The 25,235-nt window shown below is 43.1% G+C and overlaps 1 protein-coding gene across 4 annotated transcripts in view; it reads left to right on the forward strand.

Moving 5' to 3' along the window:
- Positions 1-21,858, forward strand: part of ANXA6 (annexin A6) — a 62,390-nt gene extending 40,532 nt beyond the window's left edge. For 3 of the 4 annotated variants that reach the window (XM_069102577.1, XM_069102574.1, XM_069102575.1), the window contains 12 exons: positions 668-749; positions 6,581-6,675; positions 7,257-7,370; positions 7,735-7,825; positions 8,109-8,188; positions 12,363-12,416; positions 17,095-17,112; positions 17,713-17,809; positions 18,300-18,395; positions 20,067-20,125; positions 21,045-21,167; positions 21,496-21,858. In XM_069102577.1, coding sequence (XP_068958678.1) covers positions 668-749; positions 6,581-6,675; positions 7,257-7,370; positions 7,735-7,825; positions 8,109-8,188; positions 12,363-12,416; positions 17,095-17,112; positions 17,713-17,809; positions 18,300-18,395; positions 20,067-20,125; positions 21,045-21,167; positions 21,496-21,555 — 969 coding nt within the window. In that variant the 3' untranslated portion in view covers positions 21,556-21,858. The remainder of the gene's footprint in view (positions 1-667; positions 750-6,580; positions 6,676-7,256; positions 7,371-7,734; positions 7,826-8,108; positions 8,189-12,362; positions 12,417-17,094; positions 17,113-17,712; positions 17,810-18,299; positions 18,396-20,066; positions 20,126-21,044; positions 21,168-21,495) is intronic. The other variant, XM_069102576.1, reaches the window with a different exon arrangement.
- Positions 21,859-25,235: the final 3,377 nt, after the last annotated feature.

Consider the following 25,235-nt stretch of genomic DNA (forward strand, 5'->3'; position numbering starts at 1 on the left):
TGTAACCCTGTAATGGGGCTCCCAGGGTCCTTTATATACCTATATATAAGGAGGTGTGAATAGGCTCAGGAATATTTGAAGTAAATCATTACTCCAGTGCTGACTCCCCTTCGTTCCCCATCAGGTGGGGTTGGGTTCTAGAGATGCCTCTGAAAGGTAGCTTGGGCAAGGGACAGGACTAAGGGAGACTGGGGAGAGAAAGTTTGAAAGGCCAACCCCAGAGGAACTAGCGTTACCCTGACCTTAACAACCAGAAGAGTTATTAGACAGGTAGTCAGAGACCAGAGTTCCAGTGCTGACTTCTCCAGGAGCACTGGGCAAGTTTTCTCACCTGTAAAATGAGGGATTTGAATTTGGTATCTCCAAGGTCCCTTCTAGCTCATTCTCTGATTCTATGTAATCCAAAGCTTCAGACAGCCTCTATCACCTGGAATTCTTTGCTTTTCAAGAACACTACTGGATATGCACTGCTGCCCTGAGCCATGGTGGTCTCTTTCTCTGTCTGCCTGCCAGGAGTGCAGGGTCTGTTTGCTGTGCTCCCATTCCCTACTCCCTTCCTCCTGCCAGATGCTTGACCCAGCTCTTGCTGGGAAACCCCCTCCTCCTACTCTAGGGCCCCAGGGAGAGCCTTTCAATATCCAACTCAGCTCTCTCTTGCTTCTTCTAGCTCAAGGGAACAGTACGTCCAGCCCCAAATTTTGACCCAGAAGCAGATGCCAAGGCCTTGAGGAAGGCCATGAAAGGCCTAGGTAAGGAGAATGCTTATGGGGCAGAGACTGGTAAAAAGAAGGGTGTGTAACAAGGGCAGATTCTAGAACTAAAGGCTTTATAAACAAGCAAGACTTTCTTCTGCTCCTTAACTTATTTGAGTGAAAACTCATAGAATATTGGAAAGAAAGAGATTTGAGAGTCAGGAGAGATATGGATTCCAGTACTTCCTATGCCACCAGCTCTGTGACCTTGGGCAAATTCAGATTTTGTCCTCTCTTTCTTTCTCTGTCAAATGGAACAAATAATTTTTGCCCTTCTGCAATCATGAGGTGCTACAGTGCTATGAAAAAAATGGACCCCTGCAAATGTCAGATATTGTCGTGTTCTCAGTACCAGCAAATTTACCTCCCTGTGTCCAGGGAGGAACTAATGAATTAAGTGCCAACTGCTGCCATCTAGTGTCCATCTGCTACTATGGCTAGAGAATTTAGTAGAAGAGGAAAGGAAGGTCTGGGATCCCTGAAATGATCCAGATAGTCATGGGATCACAGAATCTCTGGGGTAGAAAGAAATCTCCCCCCAACCCCTTCACGTGAGCCATTTTAAAAAATTATTTTTTCAGTTAGCAAAAATAAACTTCTCTCTCCCAAAGCCATTTAATCTAACCATTCCACCTTTGCTTGGAGACTTCCAGGGAAGCAGAGAAACCACTTCCTCTCGTTCCATCTTTGACCAGTTTGATTTTCCTACATCCATATTAAATATGTTTCTCTGCTACTTCCACACTTTGCTTCTCATTCTGCCTTCTGGAGGTAAGATGAAGACCTTTTGTCATGACAGCCCTTCAGATACTTGAAGATGGCTCTCATGCCCCATGAGATCTCTATGCTACCTATCTGCCATTCCTCCAACCAGTTTTTTATCTAGTATCACCTCAAGACCTTTCATCTGGCTCCCTTCCTCAGAACTGCCTCTCTTCAGTGCCCTTCCTGAGATGTGGTTGCTACAACCAAACACAGGACTCCCATTGTGGCCTGATCGGGTCAGAGCACAGTGGGTCAATCACCTCTCTTATTCTGGATACTAACTGCCAATGAGCGTGAGATTATTTGGCTCTTTTGTCTGCTACCCAGGACTGCTGAGTCCTGTTGTGCTTGTCGCACACTGAAACCTTCAGTTTCTTTTCACATGAATGACTTAACCACTACTAGATGCCTTTGAAGTTGATTATTTGAACCAAGTATAAGACTTTAGTTATCCCTATTACATTTGATCTCCTAAGAATCCATCTGCTGTTCTTACCATTTGGATTCTGACTCTGTCATCCCTATTAGCTATTCCACTCAGCCTTTTTTCATCTTCAGATTCTATAAGCATGGCTTCATTTAAGTCACTGATTAAAAAAAAAATGTTTCAGGGCACAGGACCAAGGACAGATCCCTGAGACATTTCACATACTTCCCTCTACATTGAAGTTGGCCTGTTGATTACTACTTTTGGAGACCCCATTTTAGTTCCATTTATCATTTAGTTCCAAATCCTGCTTAAATGTCTGGTCTCCCCTATTTTTCTTAATTCTCAAGTCAGCAAGCATTTATTAAGTGCTTACTGAGTGTCAGGCACTATACTAGGTCCTAAGGATACTACAAAAATGACATAAGCCCCTACCCTCAAGGAACTTATATTCTATTTATCAGTACATAGATAAGTGAATATTAAATATACATCACATGTAATATGCATGTGTCTGTATACATACATATATGCATATGTTATCTATACAGATCCATGCATTGTATATATACATATATCAGACATATAATAGGAGGCACTAATCTTAGAAAGCAGGAAATGCCTCTTGAACCAAGTCTTGAAGGAACTAAGAAAGAGATAAGGAGGGAGAGAGTGCCAGTCCTTAGTTGGGGGAGGGGAGGGGACCTGCACAAAGGAGCTTGAAGAGAGAATGCTATGTATGGGGCATAGTAAGTGCATCAGGTTGGCTAGAATTTAAAATGTATGAGAGGGAGAGATGTAATCAGACCAAAAAGATTGACTGGGACTAGGCTATAAAGAGCTTTACATGCCAAACAGAGAAGTTTCTACTTTATACTCAAGCCCACAGGGAGCCACTGAAGGCTCTTGAGTCAGGGCTTGACTTGATCAGACCTGTGCCTTGGGAATATCCATTTGGCAAATCTGTGGAAAACAAATTAGAGATTTGGATTAGGAAGTAGTCCAGGCAAGAAGTGATAAGGGTCTGAACTCAAGCGGTAGCTATGTAAGTAGAGAGAATGGGACAGATGTGTGAGGTCTTGGAGAGGATGGATCAATAAGCCTTGGCAACTTAAAGGGTATGGTCATGAGGGAGGGGGAAGAGGTGAGGGTGAACCTTAGTGGTGTAGAGAAGAGTGGTGTCGCCTCAGACTGAAATAGGGTTATTAGAAAGAAGAATGAATTTAGGAGAAAAGATGTTAATGAGTTCTGTTTTCAGTGTGTTGAGTTGGAGCTGTCTATAAGACATCTTAGTGGAGATGTCCATCAGGCAGTTGGCATCGTGGGACCAGATCTCAGGAGAGAGATGAGGGACGAATATATAGACTTAAAGGTCATCTGATTAGAGATTATAGTTGAACCTATGAAAACTGATGAGATCACGAAGAGAGAAGAGATGAGGACTCAGGACACAGCTTTGGAATATGTCCACACATATTGGGTTAGACATAGATGATGATTTTATAAGAGGGACTGAGAAGAGATAACAAGTCAAACAGGTAGGAGCAGAACTGCAACAAAGCAGTGTCACAAAAACATAGGAAGTAGCATCTAGAATGACAGAGTGATTCACAAGGACAGTATGATTGACTTTGTCACATGCTGGCATTTATATAATGCTTTAAGGTTTGCAAAGCATTTTGCATATATTGATTCATTTGATCCTCATAACTCTGTGGGGTAGTTAATATTTATTATTATCCCCATTTTATAGATGGGGAAACTGAGGCTGAGAGAGGTTCAGTCACTTGTTCAGGATCACATAGCTATTAAGTGTCTAAGGTGGAATTTAAACTCTTGACTTCAAGTCCAACACTCTCCATTGAGCTACCTAGATGCCTATCACTAGGCATCTAGATAAATTATTTATGTGGCGTAACATTTTGTGTAGAATGCTAGACTTTAGGTCCAAAAACACTGGACTCAAATATTACCTCAGATACTTACTGTGTGACCTTGGGTAAGTCACTAACCTCTCTTGACCTCAGTTCCTCATCTGTAAAACAAAGAGATTTAGACTCGATGGTTCCTTCCAGCTGTCTAAATATGTGGTCCTATGATTTACCAATCTAGTAACTTTGCCAAGAAAGGAAATTAGGTTACTCTGGCATAACCTATTCTTGAAGCCATGTTAGCACTTTCTAATCACTGCTTCCTTGTCTAAATGTTCACAAACCATCCCTTTAATAATATAGTCTAGCATTTTTCAAGAACTCAAAGGCAAACTCACTAGCCTATGGTCTACTGGTTCTACTATATTCTTTTATTGGAAAGCCATTAAAATATTTCCAGTCCTATGACATCTTTTTTTTTTTAAAGCAATAGGGGTTAAGTAACTTGCTCAAGGTTACACGGCCAGTTATTTCTGGGTGTGGTGCTAAGTATCTGAGCCTGGATTTGATCCCCAGATCGTCCCGACACTGGAACTGGTGCTCTTACTCACTGAGCCACCTGGCCACCCTGTATGACATCTTTTTTGTTCATAAGTGATTAAAACCCTCTCTCCCTACCCCACTCCCAATAATAATGGATAAGCAATTACAATTATTTCAGATCCCTGGAATGTAATGCACCCAGACCTGGTGACTTGAGTGAACTCTTTAGGAGCAGCCAAGTACTCTCATGTCTCTACTTGTCTTGGGCTTTAGGTCCTTATTTTTGTTCTGTTCTTTACAGTCTAATGCTTATTTACCTTAAAGAAAACAAAGAGTACAACAGTTCTATTTTCACTGTCATGATTTAATCTACCCTGATCAATGATCCTATTCCTTCTTTGATTTTCTTTTCCCCCAATACAAGTGTTAAAGTCCTTTTTGCCCTCCTTAGCATACTTTCCCAATCTAGCTCATTCTGACTTTTAACTCTCCTAACACTATTTTTACTTATGCATGGGGTAGGTCTGTATTCATCATCTGTTATCTGACATTGCTTCCATCTTCTACAAAGGGCTTGTAAAATCTGAAGTTGTTCGCTTCACATGAGTTTTTTTAGGCAGACTCCCATTTTCCTCCCCTTTGGAATGGTTGTTTTTGTCTTCTGAATTTCATTCTTCAGATCTCATCCCTCTTAGACTGATCACCCATGTAGTATTTTATGCTGGTGATCTTACCTGTCCTTTCTCTGAACACTCTGAGACCTGCTTTCCTAAAATCTACTATGTATCTCAGACTATGGCCCACTTCCCTCTCTTCCTGTATCATGCGTTCTAAGAGGGAGTTATTATCCCTCCCCCTGCCTCCAGGTCTTATGTTTCTACTTTACCAGCCATTTCATCCTTGTCAAAATCAGGTCCATTCTAGCAATTCGACCCTTTTTGAAAGATTACCTTCTCATTAAGTCAAGCCAGGAATTTTTTACCTGCTCTCCTTTTGGAAGAATGAGCTTTAGTAAACGTCTGAATATCTGAAGCCTCCCATCTCTTCTCCATCATGTTTCCATGCCAGGTTCATCTTCCTGTGGGTGGCCTCTAGTTATTCCCATGCCAATATCACATCTCCTTTTTTATCATCATGTTCTCTGTTATGCTTCTGCCCCTGCTTCAAGAGAGACAGCATGATATCATGGATAGAATGGTAGATTTAGAGTCAGGAGAACCTAGACTTTTAGCCTGAGTCTGACACTGCCTAGCAGCGTGAGCATGAGCAAGCTGTTCCCACCTCTCTGAGTCTCTTTCCTCATCTGTGAAATGTGGATAATAATATCCAGGGTAGGTATGAAACTCAAATGAAATATGTATATAAAACTTGTAGCCAACTTTAAAGTACTGTACGAATGTTAGTTATCATTTCGTGGTTATTCAGGATTTCCAGTGATGGGGAGCTCACTACCTTTTGATGCCGTCTGTTCAGTTTTGAACGGTTTTAATAGTTAGAAACTTATTTTTTCTATTGCTCTAGAGGTCTTTTCTCTTTAACTAGTACACATTGATCCTAGTTCTACTCTTTTAGGCCACCTTAAACAAATCTACTTCCACTTAAGAGCTTTCAAATATTTGAAGATCTTGTTCTCCCCCTCCTTCTCACCCCTTGACAAGAAGTCTCACTATCTTTGGGGAGAAGAGAAATTTCTTCAGTGTATTATGCTCCAGTTCCTTCAGTGGAGTCTCATGTGACATAACCATCTTTGCCACCCTCCTCTATGTACCTTCCAATTAATAGTGTCTCTTTTAAAATATGGTACCCAGAGCTGTACATAATATTTCAGGCATTTGTGGTCTTCCTGGTGCAGAGGGCAGTGGAATTATCATCAGCCTTCTTCAGATTGTTGCACTTCTGTTAATGTACCTTACAGTGACAATGACTTTTTTTGGCTGCCAGGTCAGAACTATCCATTTATATTGACCTTGCAGTCCCCTAATATCCCTAGTGATATAATAAGGGAAAAATATGAAGCCTCTGGCTCAGAAGGAAACATTCTAGTTGGAGCCTCAGAGTTAAGCGATGGTTAGACACCACTTAGATCAGGGAGGATTCTGGGAAGCTGCTGATGAGTGGAGATGGGCACCATATTACCAGGAGCTTACTCAGGATGAGAACCTGTGGGGTCTTTCTCTAGTCTGTCCTGCTGGATCCTTCTTAATCTTCTTTGACCATTTCAGGTACTGATGAGGATACCATCATTGATATCATCACACACCGAAGCAATGACCAGCGGCAGCAGATTCGACAGACCTTCAAGTCCCACTTTGGTCGGGTGAGGCTGGTTCCATACTTGGGTCCCTTTCCTGACTCTGGCACCCATTCACAACTTTGACCAACTTCCTCCTTTTCCTGGGCCTCTTTTTGGATCATCCTTATTAATATAACTACTCACCCACAGTCTACTAGTAGTCTATAGCAGTGTCCCTTCTTTAATGTGACAGGGACATCTTTGTTCTCTCACCTTCAACAGTGGTTATGAGCTGTACTGAGCCATTCATACTCTCCTCCTTTTCCCCCTTGTGACCATGGTATGTGTTTGGATATGGTCCATCAGGGCCCAGTTTGTATCTAGGGTTAGTTAGGGGAACAGTCCAGAGAACATTACAAAACTAATTGACCTGCTCATGATTAAACCTGTGGCCTTATTCTTAATATCACTTGTCTTATTCTAACCTCCTAAACTATTCCATCTTAAAATGCTAACTTTCCTGCCCTAACTCTAGGCCCTTGTCTTTAGTCCTATTTCCGTGACCCCAAGCGATAGCCTTTTCCTCTTGTTGGGTAGGGGGAGAAACCAGTTTCTTCTTCCGTGTTTTTCCCCCCATATCCATTCTCTGCTTTGTCTTTGAAAAGGACCTGATGGCTGATTTGAAGTCTGAGATCTCAGGCAGCCTGGCGAAGCTGATCTTGGGCCTCATGATGCCCCCTGCACACTATGATGCCAAGCAACTGAAGAAGGCCATGGAGGTGCCATGCTGGGGAAAGGGAGGGGAAGCTTGGATGGCACTGGGTGAGAGGAAGGGCAATCCGAGGACAGCTTCCCTCACCATATTCCTTCCCCTGCCCAACTGGCCCTGGGTACTCTGTTGCCAGTGAACAAATGTTGTATGCCAGTAGACTCAGGAGGAGATAGGTGAGCAGAAACAGTAGGTAGAACCCAGAAAGAAATGGAATAAGAATGAAATTGAAACTGACCTGCCCTGAATTCCTAGCCTGTATGGTGACACAAGAGGCAGGGGCTAGCCCCTTCTGGCTTTGAAGGGGAGAGTGGTCTTTCTGGTAATGGGAACAAAGCTGTAACTGAGCCCTGCCTTTCCTCACGGGCTTCCAGGGAGCTGGCACTGATGAACAGGCTCTGATTGAAATCCTGGCCACTCGAAACAATCAAGAAATCCAGGCCATCAATGAAGCTTATCAAGAAGGTAAGAGCTTGTAACCTTGGGCATGTCACTTAACCCCAATTGCCCTCCAAAAAAAAAGAAGAAGGTAAGAGGACAAGGGAAGAGAGCTGGAACCAAGGAGACATGGCAGGTTCTGAGCTGGGCCAGGGGTGATGAGGAGGGCTAGTGAGAGTCCTTGGGAGGACTCCAGGTGTGTGCTGCCTGATAAGCAGTGGCCTGGGCTTCTCTCCCAGGCTCTCTGTCGCAGTGCTGAGCTATCCTGAGGTTGCTCAGCCCCATGTCCTTCACCTTTCTTTCTTCTCAGACTACCATAAATCCCTAGAGGATGACTTGACCTCAGACACATCTGGCTATCTTAAGAGAATCCTCGTCTCCCTAGCCACGGTAAGAGCAGGAGGTAGTGTCAGGTTTTCCTGGGGGCATGAATGATTGATAATCATTAGTAAGTACTTGTTATGTGCCAAGCACTGTGCTATATTCTGGGAATCCAAATAAAATCAAGCAAGATAATCCATTCTAATGGGGGAAGAGAAGACATAAAAAGGGAACTGGAGGCATATGCTCACAGTGACGTGGCAGCCTGTTTCCAGATAAGGAAAGGCAGAAACTCACCTTTCAGAACCCAGGGTTGGGGACACAGTTTGATTTCTGTTGAAAGGAAGACAAAGAGGATGGCCAAGGACAGGCAAGATGGCCTATATACCACTGATGGGAGCTGGACACAGAGGGATTATGGAAGACTCCTTCCCCTATGCCCACCACAGGGGAACAACTACAAAATCCTTTCTTAGTGAATACAAAATGCTACATTCTAGCCAGGCTGATTGGTTGGTGAGTCGTTTCAGTTCTGTCTGACTCTTTGTGACCCCATTTGGGATTTTTTTGGCAAAGATACTGGTGTGGTTTTCCATTTCCTTCTCCAGGTCATTTTACAGATGAGGAAACTGAGTCAAACTGATTTGTTCAGGGTCACACACCTAGTAAGTGTCAGAGATCGAATCTGAACTCAGGTCTTCCTGACTTTGGGCCCAGTCTATCCACTGCACCACCTAGCTGCCCTAGAGTGGGGGGATAGGTGAATTGTTTTGTAGGATTCTCAGGGAGAGTGGCTGCTTCCTACTCACAAATCATCCTTTGGTTTCATACAGTGCTCAACAGTTTACAAAGCCATTTTCTGTCCATTATCTCATTTGAGCCTTGCAGAAGCTAGGAGAGGGTTGGCTGAAGATAACTACTCACATTTAATAGATTGGGAAACTGAAATTTGGAATAGGAATATGACCTGCCTTAAGATCACCCTCGGTGAGTTGGTTGGAGAACTGAGGTCCAGATTCACTTTGCTTCTTCCCCAGCACCCCACTGCCTCCTCCGGAATCTTCGGTAATGGTCTTAGCCGAAATAGACTGAGAAGGAAGAGAACCATTGTCTGAAGATCATAGCTGGAAAGGACATTATAGAGACGATGGCAATAGTCACTCATATTTCTAGAGCACTTTGAAGTGATAAATTCCAACTTTCTTATTTTCTTTTTTCTAAAATTTATTGATATTTTGTTTTGATAAGATAGGTACTTCTCTTTACAATGTTGTTATTGTATAATTCGGGCAGCTAGGTGGCACAGTGGGTAGAATACCAGGATTGGTGTCAGGAAGACTCATCTTCCTAAGTTCAAATCCGGCCTCAGACACTTACTAGATGTGTGACCCTGAGCAAGTCACTTAACCCTGTTTGCCTCAGTTTCCTCATCTGTAAAATGAGCTGGAGAAGGAAATGGCAAACAACTCCAGTATCTCTGCCAATAAAACCCCAAGTGGGATCATAAATAGTTGGACAAAACAGAAAAACGACTGAAGAACAATATTATATCAGTTGTTCTCTTGATTCTACCCATTTCATTCTGGATCAGTTCAAACAAATCTTCCCATGCTTCTGTGAAACCATCCCCTTACCGCACAATAGTGTTCCATTACATTTATATAACACGATTTAATGAACTATTCTCTAGTACATAAGCAAATGCTTCTTTGCCACTACAAAAAGAGCACCCAATAAAGATTTTTGTACCTGTTAGTCTTTTTTCTTCTTTGATCTCTTTGGAGCATTGGAATGTCAAAGAACATGTACAGTTTAGTAACTTTGGGGGCATAGTTCCAAATTATTCTCCAAAATAGTTGTACAAATCCCAAAGCTTCTCCAACTGTGTTTCAATATGCCTGTTTTCCTCCAGTCCCACCAACATTTATCATTTTTCTTAACTTTGCCAGTCTGATGGGTATAAAAGAGGACCTCAGAGCTGATTTAATTTGTATTTCTCTAGTTATTTGTGATTTAGAGCATTTTTTCATATGGCTATGGATTTCTCTTTTTGAAAAGATGTCCAAGCACACAAATACCTGATAAGCCTCTTGACAAAATGCATTCCTAAGAAGAGAATCTATCCGTTAATAACAGAAAGGAGTATGTCCCTTAACTTTGGCATTAGGCCACTAGCCTTGACTGCTGTTTTCCTTTTTAATCGATGTATTTTGTCTTCATGTCATTTTCATTTCCTCACATATTCCTCCTTTCTCTTCCTACTAAAGACCTCACTTTAACACAGAATAAAAAAAGGAAGAGGAAGAAAAGCAGTTCATCAAAACTAACCAGAAACATCAGTCAGGTGTGGCAGTACTAGGCCTGCAGTGCTGCACACTCATAGTCTCCAACCTCTGCAGAAAAGGGAGGGGAGGGCTTTTCTCTTTTCTTCTTTTGGCTCTTGTATTTGGCCTGAATTTTGTGTTGTTAGAGTTGTCTTTACAGCTTCATGGAGCCACTAGGTGGCGCCATAGTGCAAAGAGCTCTGGCCCTGGAGTCAGGAAGACTCACCCTCCTGAGTTCAAATCCCACCTCACACACTTACTAGCTGTGTGACCCTGGGCAAGGCACTCAACCCTGTTTGCCTTAGTTTCTTCATCTGTAAAATGAGCTGGCACTCCAGTATCTTTGCAAAGAAAACCCCAAATAGGGGCGGCTAGGTGGCTCAGTGAATAGAGCACCGGCCTTGGAGTCAGGAGGGCCTGAGTTCAAATCTGACCCCAGAGACTTAACACTTACTAGCCGTGTGACCTTGGGCAAGTCTCTTAATGCCAGTTGCCCAGCCTTCCCCCTCCAAAAAGCAAAAAGCAACAACAAAGAAACCCCAAATGGGGTCACCACAAATTAGACAGAACTGAACAACATTGGGTAAGCTCCAGTCACTGTCTATTACATCCAGGATCAAATGGAAAGTCCTTTGACATTTTAAGCTCATCACAACCTGGCCCATTCCTATCTTTCCAGTCTTCTTACTCCTCAGTCCCCTCCACACACTCTTTGATCTAGTCACATTAACTGACTTAAGAGTTCCTCAAACAAGGCATTCTTGTCAAACATGAAACTGCAATTTTTGTGCCTTTGCCCTCACTGGCTGTCCCTCTGTACCTGCAATATTTTCCCTTTTCAACTTCACATCTTAGATAAAGCTCAAATCAGATGCATAGCAGGCTTTTTCAGTTCCCCACAGCTTTCCACTCTAAGGTAAACTTCCATCTGCTCTCTATATATATTGTATGGAGTAATTTACATATATTGTCTCCCTCAATAGACTATAGACTGCTTGAGGGCAGGGGCTGTGTTTGCCTTTTTTTTTTTTGTATCCCCAGCACTTAAACACTGTGCCCAGGCAGAAGGTGAAGGTTTAATAAATGATGTTGGCCAAACTGACTGTTATGAATGTTTTTATATTGATAAGTCTTTTGCTTTCTTGTCTTTATGGTCCAAGTAATAAGGTTTCTGGGTCAAAGTATGAACAAGTTAGCTTTTTTTTTTCTTTGAGGAAGTTGGGATAAAGTGACTTGCCCAGGGTCACACTGCTAGTAAGCGTCTGAGATTGAATTTGAACTCAGGTCTTCCTGACTCCAGAGCCAGTGCTCTGTCCACTGTGCCACCTGGCTGCCCTGCATGTTATTTTTTCTCGAAAAAATTCCAAATTATTTTCCAGAACAGCCAAATCAATTTACAGCTGCACAAGTGCCAAAATAGCATGCCTGTCTCTTTTTACTTAGCTCCTCCAACAATGAAACTTCCTGTCCTTGAATATTTTTGCTAGCTTGATGATTGTGAGGTGATACTTCAACAGACCTTTCCATTTACAGACAAGGACACTGAGGTCCAGAGTGGTTACGTGTTAATTACCTGGTTGACTCTGAGCAGGTCAAGCAAGAGCTGAACTTGGCTTCAAGTGGGACACACACTTGATATTTCCCCTTTCTAACTGCCTTTATCAGTGTTCACTTGAAGTTATCAAAGATGGCTTCCTGGAAGAGATAGAATCAGTGATGGACTGTGTATTAAAGATTATTTTGTCCTGTTTCATGACCTCCCCCACACCAAACTGTGAGCTGGGGTAGGGGTGGAAGGCAGAGACTACCTTTTTTTTCTCTTGTATCTCTCCTTCCTCTTGTTTAACACAAGACTGGTCACTTTTTACTCAGTACAATTTGTGGTAATTTATCAGTATTCTTTTCTGTTTCTACTACAGGGAAACCGTGATGAGGGACCTGAAAATTCAGAGCAGGCCCGCGAGGATGCCCAGGTGAGACTTCGTGAAACCTCTTCTGGGATGTTTTATGGGGCTGCTGGTCTGATGGAGAGTTCTGTCCCTGGGAAGAGGCCATTCTAGCCCTGGGGAAGTGGCATTTCCTCCTTAGGAAAAAGTCTCATCCAAGGGAAACAAGTCCATTCCAAAGAGAGGAAGAAAGGGAAGATCTGAAAGTGGTGTGGTATGGACTGGTAGCCAGGTGGTGTCCTGGGGACTTCTGAATTTGGGCCCTCAGTTGCTCTGTCTGCAAAAATAGAAGCATCGGCTAGGCTTGACAGATAGGGAGGTTGGATACCATCCCTAAGACAGAGGTGGGCTTGGGGGTACATTGGGGTCTCCTGGCTGCTTTGCTTTGATAGCATGGCTTGGTTTGGCTGTCTCTGCAGCTGGGATGCTTCCTTCCCAAAGCTAGAACCATCTTTCCTTTGTTTAAGGACTTCCTTTTGCAGCATTGGGAGATCCTAGTAATAGCCAGGCCAGCCTCCTTGTGCTAAGAGAGCCTGCCCTGTCATAACTGCTGTCCTAATGGAGCGTTTGTGCACGCGCGGGCACACACACACTCCTGCCTCTCTATCTTACAGATCCTTATGAAGCTAAGCACCAATTATCTCCCACATTCTAAAAAACACAAAAACAGGTTGGAAATGAGAATTAGAGCCACAAGGGATCAAGCTATCTGATCAAATTTCCAGAATTAGAAACATTTATAAACAATACACTCATCTATAAAGACAAAATCAGAAGAAAACTGGAGTCAGACCTGCATTCAAATCCAGATTACACAAACTAGCTTGTGACCTTAATAAATCTCTTCCCCTCTCTGGGCCTCTTTTTCTTTATGTACAAAATCATTTTTTTGGTGTAGTAGAAAAAGAGGATAGACTTGATAATGTGTTCTGAGATGTCTTCCAGCTCTGGCATTCTTTCTTCTAAGGGCCCAAGTCCAGCTTTGATTTTCTATGTTCTATAGTCCCTTAAGGCAGTGAGATCAAATTCAAGCAAAAAACCCCACATAAGGGGCCACTGAACCATTCATAAAAATGCCTGCAGGCCACAAATGGACTTAGAAAACCACATATAAACATGATAGGTGTTCTGTTGCATTTTTACTTAGTTTGTTAAATCTTTCCCCCATTCCTTTTTTTTTTTTTTTTTGCTTTTTTGGAGGGCAGTTGGGGTTAAGTGACTTGCCCAAAGTCACAGGGCTAATGTGTCAAGCGTCTGAGGCCGGATTTGAACTCAGGTCCTCTTGACTCCAGTGCCAGTGCTCTATTCACTGCGCCACCTAGCCACCCCTCGCCCATTGCATTTTAATCTGGTTCGAGCAACTCTTGGAAATGTTGCACATATTTGACACCTCTCCCTTAAAGCATTAACGTTCTGTATTTAAAGACTGAAGGCCAGAGATGGGTAATCTCCTTTTTCCCTCTGCTGCCTCAAAGACCTTATTATGTATCGTCTTGTTCCTCATTCACTTAACTCTGGCAGTTTTTCAAATGGAGAAGTGTAGGAAAGTATATGGAAAAATCGAATTTAAGCAAATAGGGAGTTAGCCATGCTTTGATTTTTCTTTCTTGGCCCTGGGTTTCTTTGAGTAGAGCCAGAGTAAAATTTTTTTTTTTAAGCCACCATGTCTCTTAATTTTCTACTGTTAGATTCCAACTTGGATTAATAATTACACTCCTCTAGGGGCGGCCAGGTGGCTCAGCGAGTAAGAGCACTGGCCCCAGTGTCAGGATAACCTGGGATCGAATCTGGGCTCTGATACTTAGCACCACACCCAGAAAGAACTGGCCGTGTAACCTTGAGAAAGTTACTTAGCCCCAATTGCTTAAAAAAAAATAATTACACTCCTCTTTTTAAAAATTTAGATATTCTGGCCTCAGACACTTATTAGCTGTGTGACCCTGAGCAAGTCACTTAACCCTATTTGCCTCAGTTTCCTCATCTGTAAAATTAGCTGGGGAAGGAAACACAAACTACTTCTTATCTTTGCAAAGAAAACCCCAAATGGGATTTGTCTGATGACTCAGACAAAACTGAAAAATGACTGAACAATGACAAAAACTAAATGAGTCCTGCTAGAAGAAAAATTACTGCATATAATGCTACTTCAAGTATGTGATTATATAATCAGCCTGAATCATTTCCATGTTATCAGCCTGTCACCATATTAATGTATGAGAAGTCAAAATTTCCTGGTACATTTTATTATTGTTATTTTTTTAAAAAGAGCTTCGTTCATTCATTCACTGTAGTTGTTTCCTTATCTACCTTTTGCTCATCCTGCTTCCCCCATTGAATCCTTCCTCATAATAAAGAACAAAAGTTACTGGAAAAAAGTTTCAGGTATTTCTGGAAAGAAGGGAAGGCGCCAGTGAAATGTCAGAGCAGGAAAGGACTTTAACAAATAAATCTAACCTCCCTCATTTCACCACTGGTGAAACTGGACTCTGAAAGAGGGGAAATAATTTACCCAAGGTCACACAGGGCATTAGGGATGGAACTGGGATTAGAGCCCAGGTACTGACTCCCAGGCAAGGATTCTTTCAATTACACCAAACTGAACATGGTTATTTACCTTATTCTCTGTATATGGAGAGTTGGGCAAGCTGTAGTGACACTTGACAGGGGTGGGTGGAAATGGGAGCTGGAAATCATAGAAAACTCATTTCACCTCCCTGATTGTGCCCAGGGGGGTGGCCCCATCTAGAAAGGGTAGACACTCATTTGTCTAGCACTTTTAAGGTTTGCAAAATGCTTCACAAATATTATCACTTTTGAGCCTCACAACGATCCTGGGAGGTAGATGTTACAATTATCCCCATTTTACAGTGGAGGAAAGGGAGGCGGATGGAGGTTGCCCAGGGTCACACAGCTACTAAAAGTATCTGAGACTGGATTTGATCCAAGGTTATACTTGAATTCAGGTCTTCCTGACTCCAGGGCCACCCACTCTGCCCACTCTATCACCTAGCTTCCTAGTAAAGCAAGGTTGTGCATCTTTGCAAGGCTTTAAAAAATGTCCCATGGATCAAGGATATGCTGTTTAACAAATGACTCTCTGGTGGAACAAGAAGATGTATAGCACACTATTAAATTTAATCTGCACTATTCCAGCCAACCAACAAAACAATAAATTAAGACCTTGACAATTTCCAAAGTGTAATTGTTCACACTGAAAATTTAACAATAAACTCCAGCAATTAGCCTATTAAAAAAAATGCAGAGCTGTGATTGTCTCGTCCTGCCTGCTTGTCTTTATGTGTTGTCTGGCAGCTTCCCCTGCCCCACTCCTACTGCAGGCTTCCTAAACCTTTGAAAAGCCTTGAATCCTGGCTGCATCTTCCCACTTTCATTCCAATGGGTCCCTCCCTGCCCTAAACACAGACTGCAATTCCTGCTTTTGTCAGCAGAGGGAGGGCAACTGATAAAACTTTCCAGCCCATTGCTGCTTTTTAGAGAAAAAGACAGAAGGAGAAAGAGAGAGACACCAGAGGTATCATTCAAGGGATGCTTGACCCAGGTCTGCTCCTAATCCAGTAGTCTTGCCCAGGCCATCTCACACAGCTGTTTTGGTAGCATAGGGATTTATGTGGACCTCAGGACTAGTCACTCATTTTGTAGGGGGATCCCTAGGTAGACTCAGGAAATAATGTCAGAACTGGAAAGGACTTTAGAGAACATCCAACCCACTACCTCGTTTTTTCAGAGGAGGAGACTGAGGCCTAGAGAAAGTGACTTTGTTCACAGTCAAACAGGGAGTTAGTGACAGAGGTAGGATTGGAAACCTGGGTCTTTTAAAAGTGAGAATATATTTCTGAATGCAGAAATTCTTTTATAGCATTTTTAATTTTGTGAAAAGAGATGCTTTCAAGTTGGAATGTCTCAAAATGGGGAGGAAAATTTGGGGAGGGGTGGACAGCTTTGTGTGTAGAACAACCATCTATCGCAAAAAGTTACAGCTAGTCTCATTAGTACAGTTGCCATACATGCCTGAAATACAATAAGTACTATAAATCAAATGATTGTGCTTTGGGCAACCCAACACTAATTAACCTTGTAAACTTATTCTCTGTAACATCTGGCATTAGCAGAGAAGCTTTTGTATTTAAGATTGCTTTCTTACCTGCTGTCACATTTTACTCTTAGAATGAACCTGAAAAAGGCATTGGACTTGAAATCAGGAGACTTAAATTCAAATCTCAGCTCTAGCTTTTATAATCTGTGTGATCTTTCAGCTTCCTCATCTGTTAAATAGGATCATTAATAATTACACTACCATCTTTCAGAAGAAAGCATATCTACCTTGGTATTTCCATTTTATTGATGGGAAAACTGAGTCTCATAAAGAAATGTGATTTGCCCAAAACAATCTGGTGAGTTAATGATAGAGCCAGGACTAGAAGCCACATCTGTTGATTTCCAGTTCTTTCCATTATATCTTCAGATAATCTCTAAGGTCCTTCTAGCTTTAACCTTCTGAGTCTGAGCCAAAAGATCAGAGGGCACTGGGTTTTTTTCTTCATTTATGTAATTACAGTGTCTTTTCAGGATCCTCTTCCCAAAAATAGTGCCTATACTTTCTGCCCCATCCCTCTATCCCAAATTGGGTCTTCTCAGACCTTACTCTTACTTTGCCTTCCCCTCTTTCCCTTCTCCCTGCTCTCAGGTGATTGCAGAAATCTTGGTGAGTCTTGAATTTTATTATGATTTTAATACCCCTTGTGAATGAAATTTGATCAGACTGCTTGTGTGTGCTGAAGTTGGGGAGTGTCATTTGGGTTTTGAGGCTTCCGTAAGGTGTTCTCTCTCCTTCTCTCTCAGTCTGTCTCTCAGTATAGTCATTCTCCCCATCACCTGTGCCCCCCGCCACAAAAAAAATACCTCTTGAAGGGTATTTGTCTGGGGATAAACAAAGGGGTAAACAGTGGGCAAAAAAGCCATCTCTGAAGTCTGGTCATTGGGAGTTATGACTAGAGCCAGGCTAGCTGCCTGTCTGGGCCAGCTCAGTACCTCTTCCCAAGAATCTCATCTTCCGGAATGGGAACAGAAAGCATCTGATGCCAAATTTTCCTAGTTATTTCAAAGGGCAGAGAGCTGCCAAGAGTTGGGGAAAGAAGAGGTTGTGAGCCATTCTTCCCAAACAGGCCATACCCATTCCTCCCATAGAGACAAAACCCTTGGACAAGAAGATTTGAGTGTTGAACATTGACAATAACAGTTTCTTCCCGTTTCCCCCCTCATCCCCTCAATCCTACCTGTATTTTCCCTTGCCTCAACTTTGCAGGAGATAGCAGACACAACGACCAGTGGTGACAAACTTTCTCTGGAAACACGTTTCATGAGCATTCTATGTTCTCGAAGTTACCAGCACCTCCGGAGAGGTTAGAGCTCCACCCACTCCACGATGCTGTCTGTCTCATCCTCTCTGCTTGGCACTGAGGGGAAGGCAGAAGCGCATATGGGAAAAGAGTGGGGAAGAGGACATTTGTACCTTTGGTGACATTTTGATGTGACCCAAAAAAAAACCCCTACTGATCTTAGGCCACATTAATAGAGTATTAGTGTCTAGGATGAGGGAGGAAATAATTCCACTGTAAACTGCCCTGCTCATACCACGTACTAAGAATTTTAGGAGGAATATTGACAGGCTGTGCTTTTTTTCATCTAAATAGTATTGTTTTCCTGGCCAAAACACTGAGGAACTCATGTCCCTTGATGGTACTGTCATCACAGTCCTAGGGAGCAAGGGGGGCATTCTGGGTGTTTGAAGGACTTTGGGAGGGGAAGAACCAGGGAAGAAAAGGCTTGGGAATTTCCCCTCTCTGCTGACCTTGGGGTTCACTCCCTCTCCTGGGTTTTCCTGGCTTCCAGTTTTCCAGGAGTTCATCAAGATGACTAATCACGATGTGGAACACACCATTAAGAAAGAGATGTCTGGTGACGTGCGGGACGCACTAGTGGCGATTGGTGAGTGGCTGGGGGTGGGCGGGAGCTGTGGGAACGGGCCCTGGTATGGTTGCCCAGGAGGGAGCTCACAGTAGCATTGATTTCAGTTCATTTCCTCCAGCCCATAAAGCTCTGCCCATTTAGTCTGAAGATTGATGAGAACTGCCATTCTTAGTCTATGGGACCTCAAGAGGAAATAGTCAATGCCCTGCTTATCTGTAATGAATTAGCAAGAGAAACAAAGGAGGAAGGAAACCTTTATAAATACCCAAGTCTACTCTACACTCCCTTTCTCCCTTCCTTCTACTAGTTCTTAGATCACATGGGCACTGTTATATTTTGATGAATGGGGAGGACAGCAAAGAGAGCTGAAGGATTATTGGGTCTTTTTTTCTTTTGGATGGGGGAAGGAAAGGCAATTGGGGTTAAGTGACTCGCCTAAGGTCACACAACTAGTAAGTGTCTGAGGCTGAATTTGAACTCAGGTCCTCCTGACTCCAGGGCCAACGCTCTATTCACTGCACCACCTAGTTGCCCCTAGAGTTATTGTTAATGAATGCCAGGACTAGAAAAAGGTTGAGATGGAAACTCCAACTGTCCCTTCCTCTCATTGTGCCCAGCCTCCCTTTCTTTCCTCTTTCCTTTTTTCATTCCCTTCTCTGACCCAAACAGCAAGTGAGATCAATTAATTGATCAAGAAGCATTTACTAAGGGGCGGCTAGGTGGCACAGTGAATAGAACACTGGCCCTGGAGTCAGAAGGACCTGAGTTCAAATCTGACTTCAGACACTTGATACTTACTAGCTGTGTGACCTTGGACAAGTCACTTAACCCCAATTGCCCTTCAAAAAGCAAAAAAAAAGAAGCATTTACTAAGTACTTACTATGTGCCCGGCACTGTGTCAGGTGCTGGGGATATAATGCAAAGAATTTGTATTTGTAACCTACTGGCCTTTTATTTTCCTGTGTATTATATGGGACATTGAACTGCCCAATTTGGGGCCTACCTTGGGACAAGAACCAGTAATCCCAAGATTCAGGGAACTGGGGTGGGCCCAGTTTTTGAGCTCCTTTCATTCTCTGCCTTCCTGATATTCAGCCCATTCTTCCCTTCATGCAGTCTTTGGGGGAAGATTTTGAAGCTATTTCCAACAGAGCCATTATAAGCACCGATGAAATATTTGCAGACTGTACTGCCCCCACCCCCAGGTATTTCTAATTGGGACTAGCTGTCCTTATAAGTGAAGCAGAGGGTCACCTGTGTATCATGCTTTTAGGAAAAACAGAAATGCCCTTTCCACCCCCCATCAAAATATCTTCCCTACTGTATATCAGAGTGCCAAAATTTCTACCACTAGAATTTAATCCTTTTGTATCTTAAAGGATATATAGTATTTCTGCCCCCGACTAGAAAGCAGATGTCCCTGGACTAATGCCATTTTAATTATCAACTAAGTACTTAGAAAAGATTAGTTGACAGTTAGCTGAGATCAGAGTCCCTGTGAATGGGAGGGGCAGACATAGGACAGATGCCTGAAGTGGAGAGAGAAACTGGAAGGGATGATGTCAGTGCCAGAGACCAATTTTATTGGCATATGGTCGTTAGAGCTGGCACTGGTAACAGGCCCAGGTTTGTATGCAGATAATAGGAGAAACTAGTTTCTAATCACATTTCCTTTATATTTTCCTTAGTCCAGAGCGTCAAGAACAAGCCCCTCTTCTTTGCTGACAAACTGTATAAGTCCATGAAGGTAAACCCTTTCCTTCTTCTGGAGCGTCTTTAGTCAGGGGCCAGAAGGCAGCCTAGACCTCTTTCATTGCTGCTCTCCCACACTCTGAGGTTAATAGTCTCCTATTCAAAAAGATGCTGGAATCACTATCAACAAAGTTGCCTCTCCAGGAAAGAGGATAAACCCCGAAAGGAAAGAACACACCAAGCCTCCTTCTAGAGGGGTTACAAACTCAAAATGTTTTCCCAAGGCCAATGTGAGAACATTTCTTGGGAAATTTTAGAGACGGGTAGAGAGGGCAGGGATAGCATGGGGAATAGCCTGAAGGAAAACCCTACCAACTTCTAATAATCTGTCAGACTGTACTGCCTACCTGGTGTTTCCCAGGGCTGATGCCTAGGTCAGGCCTACGAATTTCTCTGCTATCATCTTTCCTCCTCCCACCCATTCTATTTCTGATGTATGACCTTTTTTTTAGTCCTATCTTTATAGTTTGCACACACAGTTCTAAGGCTAGCCATGTCCACATTTAACCTCACTCACCCTAAGAGTTTTCTGAGGTTTCTGGGTGTTCACTAGTAAATAGGCCAAAGTCCAAGTGCATAAGCTTCATGGACAAATGGCTTTCCCTTTGAATGTCCTCATCTATTATAAGTGAAGAGGTTGCACTAGATAATGCCTAAAGTCCAAAATCCTAAGATCCTTGAAGACAAGGGTCCAAGTCTGTTATCTCTGGTTCCCCAGGAGGATTATCTGGTGTTCCAGCTCCAGACAGCTCCATGTCCCAACGCTCACGGAAGCCAGCTAATCTGTTCCATCTTGGGAAGGCCTGGGAAATTCCTGTGGGCTTGGTTGATGTGTGTGTGTGTGTGTGTGTGTGTATGGTGTGTCAGTCTCTCGTAACTTCTCTGTAAATCTCCACCCATATTTATTCTATCAGGGAGCAGGCACAGATGAGAAAACTCTCACAAGAATCATGGTCTCCAGGAGTGAGACTGACCTGCTCAACATTAGGCGAGAGTTCATTGAGAAGTATGATAAATCACTTCACCATGTCATTGAGGTAAGGAGGAAGGAACTCCAGGCCCTACCACAATCCAAGTATCTCTTACCAGGGGCTAGACCAGCATTAGACCTGAAGGGAAGGGAGAGTGTTTTGAGTTGGGTCCCGGTGTCCTTTTGTCCTCCCCCTCCATAACTCATCATATTTCCAGAGAGGGGCACATACATTCTTCTTGCTCTCGAGGAGGTATCCCCTGCATCCTTATCAGAGCATGGAATAATTCCTACTCCAGGAATTGATGAGGGCCTTTTTCAGGGCATGGTTGCCACTCTGGGAGGGCCCTGGGAAGGCTTTTCACTGTGAGCATGTCCTTTCTTTCTGCTCTTAGAGTGACAACTCCGGAGACTACCTCAAGGCTTTGCTGGCCCTCTGTGGAGGAGAGGACTAGCTGGCAAGGGGAGAGCTGGTCCCCAATTCAAAGCTGCCCTGTTGTTTGTAGAGGTTGCCATGGCTTGGGGGGAAACTTCCTCTGTTCTCCAGCCTCATACTCGAGGAGACCATAGCCAGCACTTACCCCTGCATAGCCAAGACAAGTGGGAAGGGGAGGGGGAGTTGAGATGGGGAGGGAAGGGACTTGGGACTTGTCTTCTGTGAATGCCATAGGAGGAAAGGGTGACACCTCCACATAGGTGTTCTACCCAGTGAAGTTACTCCTTTTCGTGTATTCTAAAATCAATAAAATGTACACCAATCATAGAATCTGAGTCATAAGGTATCTCTGGAAGCCATCTAACCCAGAACTGAACAGGCATCCCTTCTGTGCTGTCTGTACACCATCCTTTGCTTCAGAACTTCAGAGTTGAGGAACTCACTGCTTTTTGAAGACAGCCCATTCCTCTTTGGGGTAGCTTTAATTGTCATAAAGTCCTTTTATATATTGGGCCAAAATTTGCTTCCCCTGATTGCGCTCAATTCACTCCTTGGAGCCCAGAACACAGTATTGGAGATGAAGTCAGATCTGGGGTAAAAGACAGGCTTCCATTCACTGCTCCACCAGCGCCCATAGTTTCTACCCCGTGTCTAGTTCTCTTGTTTTTTGGCTTCCTCACCACAGCCTCTCCCTCCCCGATGCTGTTTAAAGTGTTTCCCTCTATGGGTTTTGTTGAAGGCACTTTTGGACAATACCTGGCATGTCATAAGCACTCAATAAAATGCTTGTTCACTCACTGATATACAGGGCCCCTGAAGTGTGTTCTGGGAGGTTTGGGTCCAGTTAAACAGACTCCAGAAAGAATTACTGTCTACGAAGCTACCACTCCTTCCTCTTTCTCCCAAAGTGGATGGAAGAATTGGCTCTAATCCGCTGTCTTCTCACTGCCCCAGAGCCAACACCCTAACTTTATATAGTGATGGATCATGTGGTTACCAAGCATTTGCTAAGTCCTGCTCCGTGCCAGGCACTCTGCTGGGGTTGGGGAGGGTGCAAATACAAAGAATGAAACAATCCCTATTCTCAAGAGGTCTACGTTCTGACTTCTACATTGTCTTGCATGTCAGAATGGGATTGGGGCTGGGGGGATGCAACAAATAGACACCACATCCTTCTGATCTTTTGAGGAAGTCCTGGCAGGAAAATGGATCAATGATTCTGATTCCAATTTATAAATCATCATGTTGATTTATCAACATGTTGTATCCTCGGGTATACTGAGAAGTGATTTGCAACAGCTCTAACAAATCACGTTCTTTAATCATTTATGGAGTGCCTACTATAGGTCAGGTATTATGTGAGAGCCCAAGAATAAACAGATGTATGGCTAGTAAATAAAGGAGCAAAGACTTGTGCCCAGCTAGATCCTTTTTTCTTATATATGCTGCCTTTGCCTTTACATGGACAAGTGCATGTGCTGGAGGGGAGTGTGCAAAGGAAGGGAACAGAATAAACCCGGTGGTATTCCTCAGGTGGTTTTAGCCCAAGATTGGCAGAGAACCTTGCATATGACATGTTTAGCACTTTTCAATGGAGACCCAAATAAGCCTCTCTCAGTGCCATGGAGAGATGAGTCAGTTCTACAAGTATGTACTGAGTAGGTTCTATGTTCCCAGCCTAGTGGGGATGGAGGGGGAGCAAAAAGGGCAAGGCATGGCTTCTGCCCTGGGTGGGGAGGCAGAGGGGTCCATGATGGAGAAATGAGTGAAATGAGTAATCAGGTAGCCTGTGCTGTGTACAGTGCACAAAGGACCAAAGGGAGTGATGGGGACCACAGTTGAGTGAGAGATCTCTGTGAGCTAGGCTGGCAATAACTCCCATTTTTATAAGACTTTATGGTTTAGGGATAAAAGCAAACTATCTGAGGCAACTGGTAACACTCCCAAATTTTAATGAAGGAAATTGGTTCTGAGAAGCTCATCTTGTTTGTGACCATAAGGCTGTTTAACCTTGAAGTCAGGTTTAAATCCAGATCTCTGACTTCAGATCCAGCACTCTCTGATATGTAATCAGCAACATTTATTAAGTACTTCCTGTGTACTATCAACTAAAGATAGTCAACAAACATTTATTAAGCCCTTACCTAATACCCAGCAATGTTCTAAGTGATAGGGATGCAAAGAAAATCAAATCCAGCCCCTGCCCTCACATCTGGGTGCAGAAGTGAAGGAGTTAGCATTCTATTAGGGGGATCTAATATATTCATGCATATGTCAATAGCAGATATGTAATTTTTTTTTAAATGATGGGAAGAAGTGCACCAACTACTGAGGTAAAGAATAAAGGCCTCATGGAAGAGAGTATATGCTTGAAGTGAACCTTGACAGGAGCTGGGGGTTTCAAGCAGTATGGGTGAGAAAGAAAGGCATTCCGGCATGAGAGACAGAAGCAGAACGTCGTGTGCAGAGAATGGCAGATAGACCACTTGGATCAGAATGTAGAGGACATGAGGAGAATCACTGTGTCATCGACCTGAAAGGACAAGCTGGAACTTACTGTGAAGGATTTCAGGTGCTAAACAAAGGAGTTTGTATTTTATTTTATTAGGGGATCTATTAAAACCTGAGCAGGGCAAGTAACATGGTCAGACCTGTGCTTTAGGAAAATCCCGTTGGCAGCTGGATGGAGGATGGCTTGGAGGGGAGAGAGACAGGATGCAGAAAGGCTAATTAAGGAGGTGATGAAGGCCAAATCTAGTGTGATAGTTGTGTGAGTAGGGAGAATGGGACAGAGGTAAGATTTGTTGAGCAAGCAGTCGGCAGAGCTTGGCATCTAATCAGATATGAGGGAGGAGAGGATGAGAGAGGAGTTGAGGAAGGCTCCCTGAATAGGACTTAACCTATTTATCAAAAGAAGGGTGAATTTTTAATACACATCTTCCCACCCTTTGGTATTCCTATGTTACTACTCACCTTAATTGTCCATAAGAAAGAGACCATAATTAAACATAACTTTTTTTTTTCTTTCTTTCCCCCAACCTGTATCTTCCCACAACCTTCTCAGTAAAGACCAGATTCAAAGAGAAGCTGCAATTTAATTAGGGGAGAGAAAACAGAGCCTGATTTTCTTTCAGGACCTATACTCCTCTCCATTCCCCCAGCTCCTGTCCTCGGGTATCCTCAGCCTTTTGGGGAGAGGTTATAGAATCATAATATTCATAGTTGGAAGGTACCTTAGAAATCATATAAAGAAGGGATTCCTAAAAAAAAATTAAATTAAAATTTAAAGAATAAAAAAAAGAAATTCCTTCTAAGACATCCCTGACAATATCATTTAGCTGCTACTTGAAGATGTCTAGTGAAAGGAATACAACTCAAAGCAATCCAAGCCATTTTTATAGATAATTATCAGTGGTAGGAAGTTGCTCCTCATACTTAAGTGGATCAGTGATTTTATGTGTTGATTTTCCTCCAGGGATGCAGATTTCCACTCATCTATACCTATATACATCTATATAGATATAGATACATCTATATCTAGGCCAATTCTGTTAGTCTCTTGCTCACATTCTCCATAAGGTTTGTTGGAGAGGACCCAGCCATCCTTTTTCTCTCAATATGATGACACTGCTGGTGTGCTATCCCTCACCCTTGACATGTGACCAGCTCTCTCTCTCTCTCTCTCTCTCTCTCTCTCTC

The sequence above is a fragment of the Petaurus breviceps genome, unplaced genomic scaffold (assembly GCF_028583685.1).
Source record: "Petaurus breviceps papuanus isolate PSGF00001 unplaced genomic scaffold, PetGlider_PUasm1.0 551, whole genome shotgun sequence".
Lineage (NCBI taxonomy): Eukaryota > Metazoa > Chordata > Mammalia > Diprotodontia > Petauridae > Petaurus > Petaurus breviceps.